The 18,096-nt window shown below is 48.6% G+C and overlaps 1 protein-coding gene across 2 annotated transcripts; it reads right to left on the bottom strand.

Moving 5' to 3' along the window:
* Positions 1 to 381: 381 nt before the first annotated feature.
* Positions 382 to 11,851, bottom strand: CHRNA5 (cholinergic receptor nicotinic alpha 5 subunit). Of its 2 annotated transcripts, XM_040969331.1 has the most exons (5): positions 11,705 to 11,851; positions 6,646 to 6,690; positions 5,460 to 5,569; positions 3,889 to 4,720; positions 382 to 543 (listed from the first exon to the last, which is right to left on the bottom strand). In XM_040969331.1, exons 1-5 carry the CDS (start codon positions 11,834 to 11,836, stop codon positions 382 to 384), a joined length of 1,281 nt encoding a protein of 426 aa, XP_040825265.1. In that variant the 5' UTR covers positions 11,837 to 11,851. The 2 variants fall into 2 exon arrangements, with proteins under 2 accessions (XP_040825265.1, XP_040825264.1); XM_040969330.1 differs by lacking the exon at positions 6,646 to 6,690 and having other exon boundaries at positions 11,705 to 11,836.
* Positions 11,852 to 18,096: the final 6,245 nt, after the last annotated feature.

Genomic DNA, 18,096 nt, shown 5'->3' with positions numbered 1-18,096 from the left:
CCTTGTGGATAAAAGGAAGCCACCCTGGACACCGCCCATCCCCTATTAGGGTACCTGGGTTCAAGTCCCAGATCCACTCCCAATTCCAGTTTATTACAAATGCACACCCCGGGAGGTAGCAGGTGCTTGTTTTAAGTGGTTGGGTTTCTGCCACCCACAGGGGAGACCCAGATGGAGCTCCTGGCTCCTGGTTTTGGCCTTGTCCAACCTTGGTTATTGTAGGCATTTGGGGCATCAGCAAGTGAATGGGAGCTCTCTGTCTTCCTCTCAAAAACAATTGTTAAAAAGTTTTAAGCACAATTTACATTTTTCATCATTTCCTAGGAGCCACAAGCACTATGCTTGCTAACAAAATTCAGACAACAACTCCTCAGCCAAGTGTCACTTATTCACATTTCCAATGTGAACTGGTATGATGATATTGGCCCATTTATAAATAACAGGAACAAAAAGGCCAAGGGAACCAACCACCGAGACTAGAAGGAACATCCACAGGAATACCCGATCCAGCACCTGGGCAATGAACTTCCAGTCTTCCACCACCTGTTACCAAAGAGAAAGAAAGCACGTGCGTTAAGTACACAAGTGGCAACTGTATATATATACATATATACATATATACATATATATACATATATACACACATATATATGTATATATTTTATAGCTCATTGAGCTGAAGGCCAAATCCCTGTCTCCCGACAATAAATGCCTGAGCTGTGTTCAGGAAGAAAGGACGTTACAAATGCAGCCTCCTGGGTGACGTAGCAGATCCAGCTCCCTGTTGGATCTGGAAAGGCAGCACAGGATGGCTTGAGTCCCTGGGCCCTGGTACCCATATGGGAGACCCGAAAAAATCTCCTGGCTTTGGATTGGCTCAGCTCTTGACCATAGCAGCCATTTGGGGAGTGAACAAGTAGATGGAAAATGTCTTTTCGTCTCTTTCTGTAACTCAGATGAAAACAAATCTTCAATATATACATATACAGCCTCCTCAAGCTTCCCTCCAGCTCCCTGCTAATGAGCCTGTGATAGCAGCAGAGAACGGCCCAAGGGTTTGGGCTCCTGTACCCACTTGGGAGACCCTGGCTCCTGACTTCAACCTGGTCCAACCCTGGCTATGGTGGCCACTTGGGGAGTGGACCCGGGGGTGAAACACCTCTTTTTCTGTGTCACCTTTCCAATTAATAAATCTTAAGGGTGTAGCGATGGTGTACAGGTGTAAGGGGTAACAGTGGTATAGCCTGCTAATCCTCTGTCTGCATCACAGGGTCATACCAAGCTTAGTAATATGCTTAACTTGCTTAAGCAGATATTTGCAGGGCCAGAGTTTGTGGCTTCGCAAGAAAGCCACTGCCTGCAATGTCAGGATCACATAAGGACACTAGTTCGAGTCCCAGCTGTTCTATTCCCATCCAGCTCCCTGCTTATGGCTTGGGAAATCAGCAGATGATGGTCCAAGGCTTTGGACCCTACATCCACGTGGGAGACCTGCAGGGAGCTGTTGGCTCCTGGCTTTGGATCAGCCTCATTCTGGTCACTGTGGCCATTTGGGAAATGAACCAAAGGATGGAAGATACCTCTTTTTTCCTCTCTCTCTTTCAAATAGAATAAATCTTTAAAAAGTACATCTAAAAAGATACTATGAGATTTGCTTATGTACACATCAACTTGTAGTACAGGTGGTATGGTTGGTCTTAATATGTTTTTAATAAAGTTATTACTTGGGGGCCCGGCACTGTGGCCTAGCAGCTAAAGTCCTCGCCTTGAACACGCTGGAATCCCCATATGGGCACCAGTTCTAATCCTGGCAGCTCTACTTCCCATCCAGCTCCCTGCTTGTGGCCTGGGAAAGCAATTGAGGACGGCCCAAAGCCTTGGGACCCTGCACCCATGTGGGAGACCTGGAGGAAGTTCCTGGCTCCTGGCTTTGGATTGGCTCAGCACTGGCCGTTGCGGTCACTTGGGGAGTGAATCATGGGCGGAAGATCTTCCTCTCTTTCTTCCTCTCTGTAGATCTGACTTTTCAATAAAAATAAATAAATCTTTAAAAAAAGATAAAGTTACTATTTGGATCTTTTCTAATAATACAAGGTGATAATAAATTACAGCTGTTTATGTGACTTACACTCAGTGGTGGTAATTTTCTTTAAAGATTTATTAAAGGCAGATATACAGATAGGAACAGAGATGATGATCTTCTGTATGTTGATTCACTCCTCAAACGGCCGCAATAGCCAGAATTGCGCCGATCCAAAGCCAGGAGCCAGGAGCTTCTTCCAGTTTTCCCACATTGGTGCAGGGTCCCAAGGCTTTGGACCATCCTCGACTGCTTCCCCAGGCCACAAGCAGGGAGCTGGATGGGAAGTGGGGCCGCTGGGATTAGAACCGGCGTGTGTAAGGCCTGGACTTTAGCCACTAGGCCACTGTGCAGCACCCAGGGGTGGTAACTTTTTAAGAGACTCTGGCTAAGGTTAACTTCATGCCACGTGAAATGCTGGCTCAGAACAATTCGCATGAGAAGCCTATTACTCTGCTTTTCTCCCCTGACCTGTGTTTGGGTTTCCTGGGCACCATTTTCATCTGAACTCATGGGGACAGAACAGCTGGCCCTGGAGGCAACATTCACAGAGGTTGACTCAGCAGGTTCCCCGCAGGGAGAGGTGGGCGGAGCCTAGCAACTGGGTGCCAGCAGCTTCCCTTCCTACCAGCACCCTGCCCCAACCAAGGCTTCCCCTGCCCGAGCCTCCAAGGACAGGTTCCCCAAAACAACTAGGCCCAAAGGCATGGTGCTACTCAGAATTGAAGGGCCAGGAAACATGGCTTTCAAGTGTTCTGAAAATGCATCACTCTTCCAATGACTGCAATGGCTAGGTCTGGGGAGGTCCAAAGCCAAGAGCTTCTTCTGTGTCTCCTGTGTAGGTGGCAGGGGCCTGAGCGCTTGAGTCATCCTCTGCTGCTTTCCTAGATTCATTAGCTGGGAGCTGGACTGGAAGTGGAGAGGCTGGGACTTGAACCAGTGCCCACATGAGATGTTGGCATTACAGGCAAAAGGTTTTACCTGCTAAGCCACAACACAGGTCCTGCAAATTTCTGCTCTGTAAGCAAGTGAAGCGTGTTACTAAGCTTCTCATGACGCAGTGCGTGACAGCACCCACTCCCCTTCACTTGCCTCATATTCACTTGCAGATGAACGGTAAAGTGATTTATTTTAGAAAACTTTATTAGCTTTATTTTACAGAGCCTGCATTCGGGCCATTCTTTAGAAAAGAATGTTTGATAAATTATAATGCAGTTAGCTGTGCCTGCAGATTACTGGTGAGGTTCAGAAAAAAAGGCAAAGATAAATCAGTTCCTTATTGTCACAACCCAAAACATGACAAGATGCTGTTCCTGAGAATGCCAATGCCAAACTTTCCTCAGAGCCAGGCAAGATGCTGATGGGAGAAGGGAGGGGGTGTGTGAGAAAGCCCTGTTGTGTAGAGGTCTTAATAAGACACTTTTTGATAAAAAGACTTTTCTAGAAAGCAGCCTAGGAGCAGCATGGTGGCACAGAACGTTAAGCCACTATATGCGATGCCGCTCCACTTCCGATCCAGCTCCCTGCTGAGTCTGGGGGAGTAGTGAAAGATGCCCCAAGTGCTTGGGTCCCTACACCCACGTGGAAGACCCACAACAAGTTACCAACCCTGGGCATTGTAGCCATCTGGGGAGTGAACCAAGCAAGACGGTCTCTCCCTCCCTCCAGACAAATAAATTTGAAAAACAAGGAAGGAAGCCAAGCCAAGCGGGTCCACAGGTCCTAGCTATATGCTTAGCTCCTAGGGTGGCACTGTGCAGTCTAGCGTGGACACAGGAGGTCAGCTGTGAGAGACACACGCCACTTACCTCCCGGATGTCGTTCTCCTTGGTGACATGTCTGGCAATGTAGCGGACAGAGTCGAGCGCGGCCTCCAGGGTGTTCCTGGGCGCCCGGGGCGCGGCCCTGCTCTCGGCTTCCTCCCTCTGTGCGCGGTAGCGGTCGGCGTGACTCCTCATGCACAGCAGCCTGGGCAGCTGGTGGAGAAAGAGCCTGCGGACCCAGGGCGCCATGGCGTCGTGCGTGGAGGACGAGCGATGGTGGATGTTGATGGCGAAGACGGTCACCATGATGGACAGGGTCACGAAGATCATGGTGAACACCAGGTACTCGCCGATGAGCGGGATGACTTTGGATGAGGATGGGATGATCTCCTCGATGACCAGCAGGAAGACGGTGAGCGAGACGAGCACGGAGGTGCAGAGGGAGATCTTCTCGCCCTCGTTCGAGGGCAGGTAGAAGACGAGCACGGTGAGGAACGAGAGGCCGATGCACGGGATGATGAGGAAGAGGGTGTAGAAGAGGGGCAGACGCTTGATCACGAAGGAGTAGGTGACATACGGGTACCAGCAGCAGCTGTCGCTTCGGTTGCCCCTGCTCCCCGTGGCGCTCACGATCTCCCATTCTCCGTTGTCAAAGAAATCCCTCTTGTCCACATGCTGGTCCTCCAGGACGATGTCCACCTGCGAGCCGTCATAGGTCCACGAGCCAAACTTCATGGAGCAGTTCTGCAGGTCGAACGGGAAGAAGGTGACATCGATGGTGCAGGAGCTCTTGTAGTTGGCTGGTGGCGTCCAGGTGACGGTGCCGTTGTACCTGACCACGGTTTTTGTGCTGGCCGCTTCAAAACGTCCATCTGCACTAAAACACACACATGCACACACACACACATAACAATGGAGAAAGTTAATAAGCCGAAGTTTGCATTTTACAAGCTTCATGTAACAGATTCTGTAACAGATGGCATCATTTTTAAAATTCTTACCTAGCAACATCTTCTTTAAACATCTCCCTCTACCAGAACGGAGAGCTTTGAAAAATACCCTCGCCAGACCTGGAAGTGGGTGTTTGTCCCTAAGAAGGTCCATAGGCTATCCGAGGCTGTGGTGTGAAGCCCTCCTTACCCGCCTGCCAGTAATGTGAGCTTGGCCTCTGTCTCCTTACTGGAAAACACGTGGTTACGCTCAGTCCACGACATGGCTGTAAGGAGGACATGAGCACCTGAGGCCAGCCACGACACGAGTCGGCCGCTTGGGTCAGCTGTGTGACTCAGGGTGAGGGGGTGAGGGGTTCATCACAGGTGACACCTCCTCCATTCCTCCACTTCCTCCTCCATTCCTCCCAACTTCCTTACGTCTTTCTGTACTCCCCGCATCTCTTGCTGCTTTCAGAAATCAGCAATCATTTTTGTGAACTGCAAACAGGACACCAAGAAGGAAGAGAAAAGCCATGGATCCCACTGGCAGGTTCATGACACGAAATGCCTGTATCAGGTCTGGCGTTTCCAAAAGAGAGGAGGCATTCCTGCTCCCTGAGTTGGCTTCATCTGCCGTCTGCAGGGCAAGTTGTACGCACGGGGTATGCTCACAGTGGAACTTACTTGTCAAACAGCACGATGTCTGGGGTCCAGAGGGAATCCGAGGGCACCCGGATCATCTTGATCCCTCCATAGTCTTCGGGGTTCCACCGGAGCTTGGCATCTATCCATTGCTTTAAGACACAGAAGTTGGCCTCAGTGGCCAATGTCCTTCTGATGGCCAGAGAGCAAAGCCCTGTCTCCTTCTGCAGGGATGCTGGCCATGGTCCTGGGCACACAGCTGGGTGTGTCCATGGCCTTGAAGCCACAGGACCCTCTAGCCCAGGTTCAAGCACAATATTTCTCTTTTCCACCCTAGTGGGCTGGAATGGTTCAGGAAAGGGGGAGCTAGATTTCTTACACATTCCATATATTTAACCTCCTGTTCAATCTGCGTGTAAGTACAAGGACCACGGGAGGAGCTGCACCCAGGGCAGGGCTTGTGGCCCAGCAGTTAAGATGCTGTTGGAGATACATGCTTCCCACAGCACAGCATCTGGGCCCAAGTCCTGCTTCTGCCCCCCAACTCTGGCTTCCTTCTTAATGTACCCCTGAGAAGGCACTGGGTGATGGTTCAAGTGGGTGGATCCCTGATATGCATGGGGAATGCCCACCAGGATGGAGTTCCTGGCTTCCAGCTTTGGCCTGGCCCAGTACTGGCTGTTGCAGGCATTCAGAGAGTGGATCAGTGGATGGGTGCTTTGTCAAAAAAGAGTTGTCCCCTCCGCACCTGGCCAGTCCACCTGCCTTTGAGGAGTTGGGTTAGGGAACTGGCAGCAGCAGGTCTGACGATCAGGGATGATGACAGAACAGAGGAACACCCGACAACAGTGGTGGACTCATGTATGTTGGTCCCTCACAGAAAGCACTTCATAGAAAAGGGACTCAGGACAGCCCAGTGTTCGCTTATAGCCATGCTCATGCCCCTGTCACTCAGAAAAGCTGGAACTCCCACGGAGACTCTGCAGCCCCCACTCCTCAGCTTCCTGTTCCCTGTATCCTAGACTCCTCCCCGTAGCTCACCTCTATGTCCATCCCCTGCCCTGGCAGGGTAGCTGGCACTCAGACTAAAGAGCCACATCCACCCCCACCCCGTCTGCATCCCATCAGCCCACCCAGACTACATAGCTCAGCTGCTTGGGGCTGCCCTCCCTGTAGTCACCAGTCGTGCCTGTCACCAGTTGAGGACCCATGGGAACTTCATACATACTTGCTTCAACCAGACATTCGTTGTCATTAGTTGGTTTTTTTCATCCTGAAAGATAAAAATTATAAATAGAGTTGCTGATGCCCGTGAAAAATACAGACCTTCTTTTTTATTTTTTAAAGATTTATTTATTTTTATAGAGAGAGGAGGAGAGACAGAGAGGAAGATCTTCCATCCGATGATTCACTACCCAAGTGACCACAATGGCCAGTGCTGAGCCAATCCGAAGCCAGGAGCCAGGAACTTCCTCCAGGTCTCCCACGTGGGTGCAGGGTCCCAGGACTTTGGGCCGTCCTCAGCTGCAAGCCACAAGCAGGGAGCTGGATGGGAAGTGGAGCTGTCGGGATTAGGCCAGCATCAATATGAGATCCCGGCGTGTTTAAGGCAAGGACTTTAACCGCTAGGCCACAGTGCCGGGCCCTACACAGTCCTCTACATTAGAATGCCCACGTGTTCCGCAAACAGCTCTGTGCCATGATGCCCACACTCTGCATCCAGTCTGGTTTGCGAGAAAGGCAGGATCCTTTCCCAGCCCAGCTGCTTCCTTCCAACCCACTCTGGGGTCAGTTTCAGATTTGTCATTCACGGTGCAAACTACTACATTTTCTCAAACCTAAGAGGCAATTCCAGATAGGAGGGTAGCACAATCTTATGTGTTTAACACCGCAAGGGGGAGAGAGCTTGCCAATGAACTGTGAACTAGCCTTAAATACAGGACATCTGTAAAAGATGTATTTGTTTACTGGTTTGTTCGTTTGTTTGTTTGTTTGAAGGCAAAGTGATACAGAGAGAGGAAGAGACAGAGACCATCCATTCTACTCCCACAACAGCCAGGGCTAAAGCCATAACCCGGAAGTCCACTGGGGTTTCCCAAGTGAATGGCAGGGACTCAAGCACTTGGGTCATCCTCTGTTGCTTTCTCAGGACACAGGCAGGGAGCTGGATGGGAAGTGGAACAGCCGGGATATATACTGGTACTCATATGGGATCCCGGAGCTTATAAGAGAACGAGTAACCAATCTGAGCCCTCATGCAGCTTTTCTCCATTTCCAGAACCACTGAGATGTGTCACCTATCCTTTCCCGATCAATGCTATACCCACAGTTTCCCAGATGGTCAAGGCCTAAGTGGAGTGACATTTCTTCCATGAAATCTTATTGGAGTCTCGTGGAACCCAGGGATCCAGTGATAGTCTGTCATGGTCACCCCACCACACATACACACACACACCCCTCATGCAGGATGACACAGTGTGGGCACAGCATGGGGCAGGAGGATGGGGGCAGCCAGCTCAGCTAAGTGGTGGTGACACAGGGCACAGGACTCCAGTCCTGGGAGGGCTCCCTCGGAGCAGGGGGAGAATGTGTGCTTAGACACCTGGCAAGGCCATCTCCCCTCCGCTGGAGCCCACAAGGCAGTCGTCCTTGATGATAACCCTGAGCTGGCGAGGACTCTGACGTCTTAGCGATTTCTTCATTCCACAGATCCAGAAACAGACTCAGGGAGGCGACTTGCCTAGAACCACACCAACTCCTAAAAAAACCTTACAGCACCTGCTCTACCAGTCAACCCCAGCCACCTGTCACGCCAAGCAGCTAACAACCCCTCTGTCAGAATCTGCCCATTAGAGGCCAGGTTCTAGGCAGAGGCCTTCACAGCTCAGAAAGTCCTGGTGAGCCCATCACCACGAGATGGTCGGGCAAGAGGTCAATTTTGAGAATCTAATGAAAATCACGGGCTCCTCCCCCAGGAAATAATGTGAAAGCATATAACATTTGCTCCGTGGGTTGAGGGCCAGGCAATGTTTACAGTTCAAAAAGCAACAGAAATCAAGGAAAAACAGCTAAGTTTTCAAATTCCTCTGAAGACATAGCAGTTGGCCATGACCTCATACCATGTGACCTCAAGGGAACAAGGTAGAGATCTGAGGAAGATTCAAGGAAAACCCATCCAAAATGATGACAGAGTAGAGGGTACCGACTTCAGTGATACAGAGATCAAACACTGCAGAAGCACTGCAGTGAGTGCTCCATCCCCGCTCTCCAGGGGCCTCAGCCCCTGACCTCCTGGACAGTCTGTCCCTCTCTTCTTCCTCTCCTTCCTGGCTTTACAAAGCCCTAACACGCCGACCTTGACTTCCTGCCCTCTTAGCTCAGCGCCGCCTTGACTTTCTGAGGTCTCCAGAATGGTCACCTTGAAGCTCACCACCGAGAGCTCATGTAACCACTGACCATGTTCCCAATGTCTGCTGTACCTCGCTGCTTGTCACTCAGGATTCAACACTCCCTCCATCCATCCCCTGGAGCAAGTCCTGTCCCTGTTGTGTGGTCGTCCAACTCGCCTCTTAAGCCACTGTACCTCCTGCCCCCGCTGAACCCTGACTTACCACCACTCCACGCTAGGTATATTACCACCAGTCCTCCAGTGCTGCTTTTCCCAATTAGATCACTTCCCGAATGCCCAGTTAAAAAAACAAACAACAAGCCAGACACTGCGCCAGGCTCTGGGACAGAACATGAGGGTGAGAAGCTGCCTGTGTTGCGTGGCAGATGCCAGGCCAGAGTGCCTGGGCCCCAGGCACTGTGCAAGAGAATAAGGCTGAGGAGTTGCTGTCTTAGGGAGTCTGGGAAGTCTTTATCTGGTAAATGAAGTTGGCCTTTTAGAATACAGGAAGGCTCTCCAAGTACAAGAAAAAGACTGGCACGAGGGCATGGTGAGTGGCAGGGCAGGCGCCATTGCCAGACTGCCCCTAGTGCTGTGGGGCTCCACCAAAAGGCTCCAGATCACACGGCTGCATCATATTCAAGAACTGTTCCTCTGTGTGTTATCAAGCCCTATGCTGCCTACGAGGCCAGCTCAGGTGCCCCCTCTGCAGTTGCTGCCCACTTAGACTGTCTCAGTCCTCAAAGCTGAATTCGCAGTTCCTTGGGGCATGGTCACATAGGTGCCAACAGCCCCAATTGTAAGGGCAAGAGCCATGGCCCTGACTTCTACTTACCCATTTGTGTTTATGGTGTCCAGCACAGGGCTGGGCAAGGGCCCAAGGATTTTCAGCGGCCTTTCTGGAAGCAACAAAGTGACACATCAGTGGAGTTCCACAGGCTCTTGGGTTCATGGAAAGGACAAATACAGACATCCAGGCACACAGTGACAACATTTTTGTCACTCAGAGTAAGAAGACTGGGGACAATCTTCTGCCAACAATAAGCAGGCTGCATGAAGAAATTACAGTGACTGACAACCCCAGCTGAGACCACACACTCCACGTCAGGGTGTGTGACTTGGGTTCCCGGCTTCAGCCCTGAACTCTAACTTCCTGCCAGCACAGATGCTCGGATGCAGCAGGTGGCACTCTGGCGCGGTGCCTGACATCCCCGTGAGAGACCGGGATCAAATTCTCAGCTCTGGGTTCTGTATGCTGGTGGTTGTAAAGCAAACCAGCAAGCGAGCTTTTGTTCATGCAAATTATATTTGAAGATCACTTAATGAAAGGAAAATGTTCATCATGGAAACAGCAGGAGAATAAATTGATAGGAACCAAAATTATAGCTAGGATTCTTTCCATTTGTGACATACCCAAAGGGGGGGGGGAGGAAAAAACTGGTCAGAAATACAAGAAAGGGTTAACATTAGTCTGCTGCAAGTTGTAGAATTAGAATTCACTTTAAGGGCCTGGCGCAGTGGCCTAGCGACTAGTCCTTGCCTTGAATGAGCCAGGATCCCAAATGGGTGCTGGTTCTAATCGCGGCAGCTCCATTTCCCATCCAGCTCCCTGCTTGTGGCCTGAGAGAACAGTTCAGAATGGCCCAAAGCCTTGGGACCCTGCACCCATGTGGAAGACCCATAAGAGCTCCTGGCTCCTGGCTTCAGATCAGCACAGCACTGGCCACTGTGGTCACTTGGGGAATGAATTATCAGATGGAAGATCTTCCTCTCTGTCTCTCCTCCTCTCTCTGTATAGCTGACTTTGCGATAAACGTAAAATAAATCTTTTAAAAAAACAGAATTCACCTTTAATTTTTTATTGGCATTTTGGGGGGCACTTTCTAAATTCTTCACAAACATCATGTATCAGTGCTCCAATCAGAAAATCAAGTCATACACATATTTTTGCATATACATATTATAGCATATAGCAAATATGTATAGGATATACATATTTCATATACACATATATGTGTGTACATGTATGTATATCTATACATATCTTATACATATTAAGATCTTTGTGGATCTCTCTGGGAACACAGCAGGGAAATAATCACTGACTGACATGATCAGAACTAGCAGAAAGTAGTTTACTAGTTGACGTGGACTTTTTTCGGTTTCACTAAAGGATCTGTCTCGACAGTCAGACTGAGTTATCAAGACAATGACGCTCCCTTGTGGATGTCACTTGGAGACCTCGGGACCTGTTTTCGGTGTGGCAGTGAGGCGTGGAGGGTGTGCTGCGGCACTTACAATCCCAAGAACCGATGACCCTCATCTGCTTAACGTTGTCAAGGAGCAGTGTCGGCACAAAACAGCTGAATATCTTAGTTTGTTAAAAAGATCAGGAGCTGACACCGCGGTACAGTAGGCTAAGCCTCTGCATGAGGTGCTGGCACAGTCTAAGGGTACGCGTTCATGTCCTGACTGCTCCACTTCTGATCCAGCTCCTTGGATCAAGTCCTTGAGCTCCTCCACCCTTGTGGGAGACTCAGAAGAAGCTCCTGGCTCCTGGCTTCAGATGGGCTCAACTCCAGCTGTCACGGGCATTTGGGGAGTGAACCAGCAGATGGAAGATGTCTCTGACTCTCCTTTTCTCTATAACTCTATCTCTCAAATAAAAATAACTCTTTAAAAATAATTAAATATCAGACGTATTGTGATGGCTACATATGATCAAATACTTTCTAAACGATCTAGCACTATGCAGACACAGAGTATTGCTTTTTAAAATAACTGTGTTCCCTGATGACAGCCCTGAGGAAAAGCTGGATGTCTCACGCACCAGGGAGCCCAGTGCCTCGGCACATGGAAGACTCACCACGCCAGATGGGAAAATGCTGGGCACACCTACCACGTCCACCAGCTGGGAGATTGCAAGGCCAAATTTGATTTTGATCTTGTCATGCAGGTGCTCCACGGGACGAACCCATCTTTCGTAGTTTTGAAACAAATCCTTGAACAAACTGTCTTCGTGTTTTGCCATCAAGGATGGCTCGGACAATCCTGTACAACAAATGTGTAAAAGTTAGTGCATTGGGCTTTTCTTTTCCACCATACAGGAATACTTAAAAAAAAAATCAGCATTTTTAATGAACCAAACTGAAATGTGGGCCATGTTACTGTAGCTTTTTCAGTGAAATACTGATCCAAACACCTGTACTCAAGTAAGAGATACTGCTTCACACAGAATCCTCCATTACACCAGTCTGCTCACTATGGCAACAGGCCAACCTCCCCAGAAACATTTAGTAGTTAACACAGAGTCATTTAGCGTAGGAAAAGCAAGGGTTTTAAAGTGGCCAGGGACAGGGGAATTACTTATCAAAAATTTCTGAGCAAAGAGAACAGACACATTGAGGTAAAGGCCATTTATCACCGGAAATGCAGGTAAGCATGTTTTCCTTTGCATAATATTAGCATATGTGCATTATTTAGACTTGTCATAGTATTGTCCGCTATACACATGTCTAAAATTACTTCAGGGCCTAAATCTGTTTTAGATTTATTTATTTATTATTTTTAAAAATAATGATTAAATGATTGATCAGTGGGAAGGATCAAGGTTTAGGGAAAATTGGGTAAATTCATTGCTTCCAAATTTGCTGTTTCTTCTTGTTGTTCCTGGGGGAAGGGGAGAGACAAAGGGGGAAACCACTCATGACTTTCCACACGTCCCAGTACCCAGGGTTGAGGAACCGCCACCTCACATCAACCCAGAGTCTCAACGTGTATATATTCCGAGGGTTCTGTCCAAGTGGTTTGGATAGTTCTGAAATGCTGTTGATTTCAGCAATCTGAGGATGACGTCACCCTCCCAATGTCCATTGGCTCCATTCACCAAGATTTTTTACTGTCATGGTTGGTTTGGTGTTGTTGTCCAGTTAGTTCTGTTGCAGCACCAAATGTGTTGCCATATTCTCCTTTAGCATCAGGGCCTGTGTCCACTGCTCCACCTTCTTCATTAAGCAGGACATGTTCTTGCAGGTGAGTCCAAGTAGCTGGGCCAGGTGTCCCGAGTGTCACCGAAGCCCCCTCCCATGGGGCTCATGAACCTGTCACCCACCTAGTCGGAGGGCCCTGGTACCTGGGCCAGGAGACCCAAGCCCCACCAGATTTCCCTCACCCCAGGGTTCACGAAACCAAACCCCACTTATAGGCGGGGCCCAGGATCTAGGACATGTGACCCACACCCCATCAGTTCCCCTGTCCCCCAGGGCTCAGGAACCCATCCCCCACCACACAGGTGGGCCCCATGGCTTGAGCTAATTTTAAAAGCAAAAACAAGGGGTTGATGCCATGGCAAAGCACGTTAAGCTTCTTCCTGTGGTGCTGGCACACCCCACACGAGGTTAAAGTCCCTGTTGTTCCACTTCTAATCCAACTTCCTATTAATCACCTGAGAAAGTGACAGAGGATGGCCCATGTGGGATACCTGGAAGAAGCTCCTGGCTGCAGATCAGCTCAGTTCCAGCTACTGAGGCCATTTGGGAAGTGAACCAGTGGTCAGAAATCTCTGCCTTTGTCTCTCTAACTCTCTCTTTCAAATAAAAATTGAACTTTTTTTTTTTTTTTACATTTCAGATCCTAATGGCAAAGACTGCTTAGATCTGTGTCACAGTCACAATGACATATCTCCTGAGCTGAAAGAAACCTTGACAGAAATAAGACTTTCTGGGATTTCTGGACCAGAGTCTGTGAAAGAAAGGTAACAAATATGGGTGAAGTTCAAACATGACACTGACTCAGGACTAACAACTTTCTGAAAAACATTTTTTTAAAGTTTTTTTTTTTACTTGAAAGGCAGATTTATAGAGAGAATAAGATACACAAAGAAAGATCTTCCATCCGCTGGCTGACTCCCCAAGTGGCCACAGTGGCCAGAGCTGAGCCAATCCAAAGCCAGAAGCCAGGAGCTTCCTCCAGGTCTCCCACAGGGGTGCAGGGTCCCAAGGCTTTGGGCCGTCCTTGACTGCTTTCCCAGGCCACAAGCAGGGAGCTGAATGGGAAGTGGAGCAGCCAGTACTCAAACAAACGCTCACATGGGATCTTGGCACTTGCAAGGTGAGGATATTTTTTCTTTTTGGTGCCAAAAATGCCACTGGCACACACAGAGTGACACACAGGCAGCTGGTTGGGATGGGCTCCAAGCACAGAAAAATGGGGTTTGCCAGAAAAGGTGGCCCTTACACAAACTCTCCCCTTCCCATTAGATGCATGGTAGCACCTCTTCACAGAGCTGAGCTGCTCTGAACCGCGCCACTCCCATCCTCCCCCTCTGCCCTTTCCTCCGTTTCCATAGCAGCTCCAGGATATCCACCCTGCTCCCTTGAGCAGTGCAAGCACTGCATGTAATCTACGATTGAGCTTCAGCCACGCCTCTCATCCAAGTTTCTTAGGGCTGAAACGCAGAGCAGCACAGAAATGGAGACGCAATTAGAGTACCGGTCATTCTTCATGTTTCGAGGTTCCAGTTAAAATGCCATCATGCAACCATTTTTCCTCTTTCAATATCATCTAAAAATGTTATGGTCTCTGAAAGAACGAAACTTACGACTGTTTAGAAAGATTAAAAGAACGTAAACGTACTTTCAGTAGCAGCTAAAGATCTCTCACCACCAACACCCCCTGTGGGGGAACACCGCCTGTGGGGAAGAACATTATCCTGAATAGCCATCTCAAATTTTGTTTGAAAGCGAATAGGGCATCAATCAAATGGTAATGCAATTTTCTACCTAATGAGAACCTTAACATATGGTTTTGTGGATATCTCTGTAATGTATTGAATGTTGCAAATGTTCTTGGCATTCCTGGCACGCACTCTACAAGAAATAGCAGGTGCAAATGTCAGTGATGGTTTAGCACAAAACTTGGATGGTGCTGTTTAATTCTACTTATCCGTCTTGTTCTCTTGGCTGGCTCTAAATGTGTATGCTGCTCACAGCTCCCGAGCATTAGGAAGCAGACGGGCCAACGCCCTCCTCTGAGAGCTCCAGCCCACACTGAATTTTGTTCATTTATCCATTCAGTCAATACTTACTGCAAACACACTTGACACCAGACAGGAGCTGGGAACACACCAGGACAAACAACGCACAGCACGCAGACGTACGGTCCAGCGGGAAAGACTGAGGGCCCGTGTGCCATATTATACACAAGGTCACCTCTGGATCAGCTGGATCAAAGAGGATGTTTCCTTTTAAAAAGTCATTTTGAATAATCAAGGTTTGCCTTGCCTTTTCAAAATCAGTATTTTGATTTATTTGAAACACAGAGTTACAGAGAGGAAGAGACAGAAGAGAAGAGAGAAATCTTCCATTCATTGGTTCACTTAGCCAAATACCTGCAACAATCCAAAGCCAGGAGCCAGAAGCTTCATCAAGGTCTCCCATGTGCGTGCAGGTGTCCATGCAATTTGGTCATCCTCAGCTGCTTTCCCAGGCACAACAGCAGGGAGCTGGATCAGAAATGGAACAGCCAGGATCCAAACAGGCACCCATATGGGATGCTGGTGCTGGAAGTGGCAGCCCTACCTGCTATACCATACAGCCAGTCCTCCACCCCCAAATCAGTACTTAAATTAATTATGTTCTGGTCAGTGTTGTTGCATAGTGAATTACATTGCTGCCTGTAACACCAGCATCCAATGTGTGTGCTGTCTGGAGACACAGCTGCTTCACTTCTAATCCACTTCAACTATTAAAGCACCTGGGAAAGCAGCAGAAGACAGTCCAGGTGCTTGGATTCCTGCACCTACAGCGGAGACCTCAAAGAACTGCAGGCTCCAGGCTTGCCCTGGTCAGTCACTGCAGTTACTGGGGGAGTAAACCAGCAGATAAGACTATCTCTTTCTCCCTCCCTGATTCCACTTTTTCTCTGTAACTCTACCTTAAGTAATCCTTAAGTTTTGGGCCGTTAACATGTGTGCATTCCATTATTCAACATCAATACTTTAATTTCAATACAGGATCCTTGGACTCAGGAAACTGACTTTTCACACTGTATTTGACGAGTGTTCCACCCTGTTTCACATATCACATCCTGTCCTGTTTTGTTCTCCACGTACAATGACTGAGTCTTAGGTTTCAAAAGAAGCCCAGTTCCAGGAGGGCAGGAATCCCATCTTGTCCTGTCATCCCTTGGCCACGAAAGGCAATAGTGATGGCAGCAGGGCTTGTCAGGGTTGAGTTTCCCTCCTCCCTTGACTTGGAAAGAGGGAACACAGAGAAAATAATTGCAAATCATGTATCGGATAAGGAAATTTTATCTAGAAAAAAATAAAGAACTGTAACAATTTGATAATAAAACACTGGGGCTGGACATGGTGGCACAGCCAGTTAAGCTGCCATCTGCGATCCAGCACCCCATGTGGGCACCAATTCCTGTTCCAATGGCCCCATTTCCAATTCTGCCCATGCATCTGCAAAGGCAGCGGAGGAAGGCTCATGTGTGACCTTTGTCACTCAAGTGGGAGACCTGGAGGAAGCCCCTGGCTCTGGCCTGGCTCAGCCCTGGCCATTGTCACTACTTGGGGAGTAAACTAACAGAAGGAAGATTCTCTCTTCCCCTAACCCACACCCCCACAGCTCTGTCATCCAATAACTAGATATTTTTAAATAATAAAAAGACTTTGGCCCAGCGTGCTGGCCTAGCAGCTAGTCCTTGCCTTGAACGCGCCAAGATCCCATATGGGCACCGGTTCTAATCCCGGCAGCTCCACTTCCCATCCAGCTCCCTGCTTGTGGCCTGGGAAGGCAGTTGAGGACGGCCCAAAGCCTTGGGACCCTGCACCCACGTGGGAGACCTGGAAGAGTTCCTGGCTCCTGGCTTCAGATTGGCTCAGCTCCAGCTGTTGGGGCTGCTTGGGGAGTGAACCATCAGATGGAAGATCTTCCTCTTTGTCCTCCTCCTCTCTGTATATCTGAATTCGCAATAAAAACAAATAAATCTTTTTTAAAAAAAGAACAAATATCACATGTTCTAATATAAGGAAACCATCAAGGACAGTGTAACTTCAATAATCCGGTCCATGCTGGTGTGGGTTTCTTTGTTTTTGTTTTTTGTTTGTTTGTTTGTTTTGGCTGCATCCCATGTGTTCTGATGTTTCTTATTTCAGTTTCATTTATCCCAAATACTCTCTTTTATCTTGTCGAATTCATCACTGGCTCATGCTGCGTGTAGCAGCATCATTTTACCCAAGAGACTTTTGTGTTTCCTTTTTGTCACCCATGTTTTAGTTACTCAGTGGCATGTTTTTGTTTTTTTTTTTTTCATGGTGCTATAATTTGTTGTGGTGGTGGTTGTGGTTGTTGTGGCTATTGTTCTAATTCAAGTTGTTGACCTGGTTTCATAGCTTCTCATTTATGGAAATGTATAGTGATGGAGTACTGGGGTCTACCATATCCAGATGTGGGGGTACAATGCAACATGCATTCCTGCTTCCAAACAAAAGATGGACTCCTAAGGAAACTGTTGGAAATGTGTAGACAATGGGATGCCGGACTGTCTGGCACTGTCTGTACCAGCAATGTCAGGGCACACTTAAATAAGAGACAGCGGAATTCTGACTCCTTATGAAGGACTATACTAGTGTAGCAATGTGGAGAAAACCTGTAGGGAGGTGGGACTTTTGAGGGAGAATCCCAAATTAAAAAAACAAAAAGAATGGCTGTAACTAAAGCAGTATAAGGAGGTGTAATGAGACACTCAGACTCTGCAGGTAGAAAAGCATCACGGTGTCATCACTCTGATCCACGATCCCGCAGTCCTCCCACCAGCTCTGTTCCTCACTGCACTGCAGCTTTCTAAAACCCAAACAGGCAAGCATGAGCGCCTCCTCTCTGCCATCTCATCATCATAGCCTTGCTTTGAAGCAGGGGTTTAGGATTACTCAGCTTCACGGCTGGCACTAGGCATAGCATGGAAAGCTGCCGCCTGCTGCATCAGCATCCCTGGTGGCCACCAGTTCAAGTCCCAGATGCTCTGCTTCTAATCCAGCTCCCTGCTAATGTGCCAGAGAAAGCAGCAGCAGATGACCCAACTGCTTGGGCGTGACCCAAGTGGGAGACCCAGAGAAACTCCTGGCTGTGGACTGGCCCCGCTCTGGCTGTTGGAACCAGCAGATGGAGGATATTTTTCCATTTCTCCCACTCTTTCTCTAACTCTGCCTTTCAAGGAAATAAGCAAACAACAACAACAAAACTTACCCAGCTTGAACAGATGCCACCAAGAAGGACTACAGGGAAC

Source organism: Ochotona curzoniae, unplaced genomic scaffold (genome assembly GCF_017591425.1).
Source record: "Ochotona curzoniae isolate NIBS_2020 unplaced genomic scaffold, NIBS_Ocur_1.0 scaffold_4701, whole genome shotgun sequence".
Classification (NCBI taxonomy): Eukaryota; Metazoa; Chordata; class Mammalia; order Lagomorpha; family Ochotonidae; genus Ochotona; species Ochotona curzoniae.
The sequence above is the reverse complement of the archived record's forward strand: the minus strand, read 5'-3'. Positions and strand labels throughout refer to the sequence as shown.

Bases quoted from the DNA above. Each gene is read 5' to 3' on its own strand.
- CHRNA5 (XM_040969331.1), bottom strand. From the start codon at position 11,836: ATGGCAAAACACGAAGACAGTTTGTTCAAGGATTTGTTTCAAAACTAC. The intron at 6,691-11,704 runs GTAGGTGTGCCC...TTTATCTTTCAG, and splicing joins TCTCCCAGCTGGTGGACGTG to GATGAAAAAAACCAACTAAT. The intron at 4,721-5,459 runs GTAAGTTCCACT...TGTGTGTTTTAG, and splicing joins GACATCGTGCTGTTTGACAA to TGCAGATGGACGTTTTGAAG.